The sequence below is a fragment of the Neovison vison genome, chromosome 1 (assembly GCF_020171115.1).
Source record: "Neovison vison isolate M4711 chromosome 1, ASM_NN_V1, whole genome shotgun sequence".
NCBI classification, from domain to species: domain Eukaryota; kingdom Metazoa; phylum Chordata; class Mammalia; order Carnivora; family Mustelidae; genus Neogale; species Neogale vison.
This window is the reverse complement of record NC_058091.1, coordinates 210,618,693-210,624,692: the sequence shown is the minus strand read 5'-3', so window position 1 is coordinate 210,624,692 and position 6,000 is coordinate 210,618,693. Positions and strand designations below refer to the sequence as shown.

General features: G+C 42.0%; 1 protein-coding gene across 1 annotated transcript in view; it reads left to right on the top strand.

Annotated features, from left to right (window-relative positions):
- Positions 1-318: 318 nt before the first annotated feature.
- The window catches only part of RASGRF2 (Ras protein specific guanine nucleotide releasing factor 2), a 250,309-nt gene continuing 244,627 nt past the window's right edge, over positions 319-6,000 (top strand). The window contains exon 1 of the mRNA XM_044266218.1: positions 319-606. Coding sequence (XP_044122153.1) covers positions 319-606 — 288 coding nt within the window. The remainder of the gene's footprint in view (positions 607-6,000) is intronic.

Sequence of the window (6,000 nt, the reverse complement as noted above, 5' to 3'; positions counted from 1 at the left end):
CGGCTCCCGCAACTTTGGGCGAAGCGGCGGCGGGCCGGGGCGCCCTCTCGGGGCCACTTTTCCACGCGGGCGTCGGGGGCTCCCGGGGCTCCGCTCGGCCAGGAGGGCGGCGGTCGCGGCCGAGAACCTGCCTTGGCCACAGCCAAGCGCCCCCTCGGACCCTCGCGGCGCCGCGCCCCGAAGGCCGGCGGGGTGCCCTGCGCCCTGCGTCAGACAAGGGGGCGCCCTTCGCCCGGACCGGACCGCAGCGGGCGGGCCCCGGGGCGAGCCGGCGTGGAGATGGCTGCGAGGCACGGGTGAGCCCCCCGCGCCCTCACCATGCAGAAGAGCGTGCGCTACAACGAGGGGCACGCCCTGTACCTGGCCTTCCTGGCCCGCAAGGAGGGCACCAAACGCGGCTTCCTGAGCAAGAAGGCAGCCGACGCGAGTCGCTGGCACGAGAAGTGGTTCGCTCTCTACCAGAATGTGCTCTTCTATTTCGAGGGCGAGCAGAGCGGCCGCCCGGCGGGCATGTACCTCCTGGAGGGCTGCAGCTGCGAGCGGACGCCCGCGCCGCCCAGGGCCGGGGTCGGGCCGGGCGCCGCCCGGGACGCGCTGGACAAGCAGGTAGCACGCGCCCTCCCTCCTCGGTCTCCCTCCCTGGGGCCGCGGCATTCCCTCTCGTTCCAGCCCTCGAGATCTAGGGCTTGACCGAACGCGGGAACCGTGCTCCGAGATCCAAGGTCCCCCTGCGGTGTCAGGGGCAGGACATCTCCACGCGCCACCCCGTCTCCATCCCCGACCCCCCACCTCCGTGTAATCGGAACGGAGGCTCCGCTTTATTGCTTTCGCGACCCTGAAAGCGGTCGGGTCTTTTCAGTTTCATTGTTAACCATCCATTTCTTCTCTAGACCTAGTTCGGAAGAATTTAGTGTGGTGACGTGTGTTGACACCTGTTGGGTTTAGACTGGCAAGACGCAACTAACTTATTTGGAAAAGTTTGGTTTCTCCCTCACCCGGCTGGTGCGTGTGGGGGTTTTTTGTTTTGTTCTGTTTTGTTTTTTGGAGGTTTTTTTTTTTTTTTTTGCTTGCGCATGTTTGATCGCTGGCTGTGCAAGGAACAAGCGGGGGCTCCCAGGAAGGGCAGGCACTTTCTTTTGGCGATTTCCATGTTTTGTGGTTTATGTCTGTTTACCTTGCTCACATTTGACCTGCTGGGTCTAATTATGGAGGTAAATGTGTATCCATTTCCCTCAGGATTAGTATTTGGTAGCCACATTCCTGTTATGTTTAAACCTGTGGGCATTTTTAGAGAATGCTTCTCTGTACTTTTAAATGAATGCTTCAAAAACAAATGTGACCTTTTTATCTTGGGTCATAATTTTGTTAGTTTTGCTGTGTATCCGTTCGGGGAGGAAAAAACAAACCCTCCAGATTTAGTAACTCCTGCCTCCTCCCCATTCCTGCAAATGCAAAATTTGTTTTTTGTTTTTTTTTTTTTCCCAATCACCGTTCGGCTAATAAAGTTAGAGCAGACTAATTTTATGCTCCCAAATGTTCTCACTTCGCTTCTAGATCTCCAGCTCGAAAAAAAAGAGGCTGAATGTCTTTGCTGTTGAGTAAAAATGTTTCGCAGCTGAATTTCCCCTGCAGTTCAGACCAAACAGCTTCTGCAAAAACCTGGCTGTGGGAGGCGCTAGCGATGGAATGATGAATAAGATGCCTACATAACCCCTAGGGCTCATAAAACAGTGTGTAAAATTAAGAGGGAGTTCAAACTAGATCAACCAGAAATTTTATAGTGAAACCACTTTGGTTTCACTATAAATCATTAACAGATTGAACTGATTAAACTTGTTATATTGCACATGAATCTGATATTTAAAAAATACACCCTTTGGTTTTTGATGGCATGTTGCGGGTTATTTGAAAAGCTAATTTTCAGTTTTGTAGCTACAGATATTGGAAATAGAAGTTTAAATTTCAAGTCATGCATTTTAGAATTTAAGAGCATGAAAAGGGTGTTGAGGAAGCAGATTTTCAGTATCTACTTTTTTTCTCTCTTGGTGAGATTTGTTTTTTTAAAGGTATGTGTTCCAAGGCCCCCCAGAAGCCAAAACCAATAAGTTCTTAAGTGTTATTATGTGTAAAAGCAAATAGGTACTTTAAATTACCCTGAATAGTATCATTGACTTAATTCCGAATTATTTTTTCTCCTTGTATTTATACTGATATCAGGAGATAAACACTTTCTTCTTTCTTTCTTTGTTTCTTTTGTTTTCTTCCTTCCTTCCTTCCTTTTTCTTTCTTTTTGAGCTGGGGGTGTGAAGATGTTACTTGCTGCAACTTATCTGGCTGTCTGACTAGTTCACATATGAAAACCAGCATTTTTCTACTTAGATATTATTTGGACTCTCCTCTTCAGGACAGTTTTCTCTACACCACAGTTTAATACATAAACGTAACCTCCAAATAGTATGACTTTAATACCACGTTCTATGGAAGTCCTTAACAGGTCATCCTAGGGAAAAGAATTTTGTTTGCCATACAAGTCATGAGTATTTTTCACTCCTTCAGTACATCTTTAAGAGGATAGAAATTGGAACCCTTGGTGCCTGTAGAAAAACTGAGAAGTAAAGAACAAGCATTTCAAAATGGATTAGGAATTGGATTGGGACATCTGTCAGATTTTTGTCTTCGGTTAGGTTTGTTTCTGTGTCTTAGGTTACCTCAGCAGATGGATGCTTCTCTCTAGCAGGGACTATCTGGGTGTGTCTGAAGAATTAAGGAGAAACTGCAAAGATAAGAAAGAAGAAGAAACTTCTACCTTAAGCCTGCAGTTTCTGCTGTTGGTTTCCTTTCAGTTCATTTGTGTTCCTATGCCCTCACATTTTCTCAAGCACCTAGACTTGAAGCTGGCAAAGTTGAGACCCTGAGCGGGGTCCGTCTTAAGCTCTGTTTCTCCAAATGTGCTCCTGGAGCTTTCTGAGTAAATATCTCCATCAACCCCATAAACGCAGTTGAAGGTTAGGGCTTGAAAGAGGATTTAGCGAGGCAGAGTGGGTTTCCGCCACCATGTTGCCTTGACTTACTCCCATCTCTTAACAATTCCTCTGTTTTTTTTCTGTGAATGAAACCCATTTCTTAATATTTAAAATTAAGAGTTTGGCTGAGAACATTTCAAGTTGTCTTCCAATAATGACATCTCCTGTTTCTAATGTTGTAACAGCAGTGTGAGCTTTTGCTGTGTAGAGGATGTGACAGACCATTTCACAAGATTTAAAGCTTACCGGTCTCTGCGATAAATACTAAATCTGAGAAGCTGAAGACAAGCAGGTGATCAAAGCGGACATTCTAATAAATCAGTTAAGTTAGCAGATTTGCAAACCAATAGGAATATCATTGCTACAGGAGGAGACTTTCTTATTTACCCTGGAATGTGATGTAATGCTGTCGACAGTTGCTTATAGTTAATGTAATTTTTGCTATAAAATGCCTCCAATTATTCTTAATGATGTTACTTATCCTTCAAATAATTCTTAAACTCTGATTAATTGATTGTGTTTTTCAGTAAGTTATATAGTAAGAGGAAAACACTCATTGGTTTGCTTCTTCTAAATAATCCAAAGTAAGTTGGTTGACAAAAGAAAAAAAATTAAGGTGCCTTTTTTTTTTTTAAACCACTGTTAAAGTGGTTTAAAAAAAAAGAAAAACTGTTTCCAGTTAGAAAAAAGAAAGGTGTTTTTCCCTTTTCTAATGTGCCTAGGTTAAAGGGATATTTTCACTGCTCCCTTTTTTCAAGAATGTCCCAAAGATTTCACTTTGTAGGTCCTTGGTTGATGGCAAAGCTCTGATATCAGGTTTCCATAGTGGCTACTTTTTAGTTACTTTTGGTTACGGTGATAAAATCAAAATGAGTTCAGCTAAAAAAATTTCAAGTAATGTGCCTTTTCTTGAACATGTGTGTTGATGGCACTACTTTCTAAAGAAATCGCCATTTACGTGAAATGAAAAACTTAACTTTTCATTCTAGGTAAAGGTGTTCAAGGGGAATGGGAACTTGAGTTTAATAAGTACCTTCTGTGGGCCAAGCTCTGTGTTATCCTCCATCATTACATTGAATTCGAACCTTACTTCAGCTCTTAGAAATTGTCTGTTGTCCTTTTTTTGTTTGTACCTATGCCAGCACTAAGACTGAAAGCATTCTAGGGAGAGGAAGGTGATCAAAGTCCAGCTCTAGAAAAGAAAAATCTTGAAGAGTGCCGTAGGAAGGTGGCTACTTAAGTTGATTGAGCTTCAAGAAATTTAAAATCTGAGGGGCACCTGGGTGACTCAGTCAATTAAGCGTCTGCTTTCGGCTCAGGTTTTGATAGTGCTGTCCTGGTCTGGTCTCCCTGTTCAGCTGAGAGTCTGCTTCTCCTTCTCCCTCTGCCCCTCCCCCTGCTAGTGTGTGTGCTCTCTCCCTCTCTCAAATTTTAAAAAAAAAAAAAAAAGGAATTTAAAAATCTGAGTGGTATGGGGGTTGGGATTGTAGTATGTGAATCACTGTTTTGTTTATTCTTATTTCCCTTTAAAAACTATTTCCAGGGCAGTTGCAATTCTTGGGGAATGTAACTGCAGACCTCTGTATTTTTAAAGAAAAGTGAGACTTCTGTTTAAACAAACAATTTTACATGGCATTCATTTCCTTCGGTAAGGGATCTTTAAAAATATTTGCACTTAGGTGAAAGTACACATTGGTTAGTCTAATCTGTTTAAGAGACTGTATGTGTCTTCCCTGCTAGCAGGAGAGACATATAGGAACAAAGCCGTGTTTATTTTTATTGTCCTAGTAATGTTAAATGTTCTGTTCACCCTGATTTCAGGCATTTTGGCTGTCAAACAGCTTAGTTCTGGAGGCTTCAAGTAGTAGATACTTGTCATATCTGTGATGAATTAAACATGTTATTTTTTTTTAAAGATTTTATTTATTCACTTGACAGAGAGAGATTACAAGTAGGCAGAAGGCAGGCAGAGAGAGAGAGAGGGAAGCAGGCTCCCTGCTGAGCAGAGAGCCCGATGCGGGACTCAATCCCAGGACCCCGAGATCCTGACCTGAGCCAAAGGCAGCAGCTTAACCCACTGAGCCACCCAGGCGCCCTAAACATGTTAATTTAATTTTAAAGGGATTAAAGGTTATGTGATTTCCCCTGTCGCCTCCTTACTAGCCAGTCATTTTAGTGACCGCAAGTGGAGGATTTTAATCATTTTATGTAAGTAGGCAGAGCTGTACGCAACCCCTGAAATACTTGTGGAGGGTAGGGAGTGTGGATGGTGGATATTCAGTCTCGTTCATGTCGTTTAATTGATATATAATAACCAGCTCACTATTTTCTCTTCAACCTTTGCTTATTGAACGTAAGTGAAAGGAAAATGGAATAAAAATATTAATTAAATCTTAACATAGTGTTTTAAAACATAATTTAAGGGAGAGAAATGATTTATTAGTGGAACTTTGTAATCTTTCAAACTTAAATGAAAAATAATCCATGGATTAGCAAAATGTAGTTACTTTAATTTTGGCTATGCTAAACTTTACTGTTTTTATTATTGTAACGTGATTTTTTTCTCTGAGAATTAAAAAATAGAGGTATTTTCTTCTCACTGGGTGACGGTAAATTGTAAAGCATGTGTGATATGATAACCACAGGTTTCTGCTTTTAGCAACAAATGTTAATAATTGGTTCAAACAATTGATATTGCTGTATGTTTAATACAGATTATATTTTTAGGTTAATTTTGTCCATGTTTTTCAGTAACTATGCATTCTGCAGTCAATATAATTTTAATTTTGTAAAATAGAAAAAGTTAGTCATTAAGATTATTTTGTAATGAAAGAAGCCAGATTGACAAGCAATCTGGCTTTACTTAGGTCTTATGTAAGTCCTAATTTTCACACTTTCAAAGTAGCTTCGTGTTTTCATGCCTGTTCATTTGTCCTATAGGAAAGGGATATATGTGTATATGTGTGTGTGTTTGTTG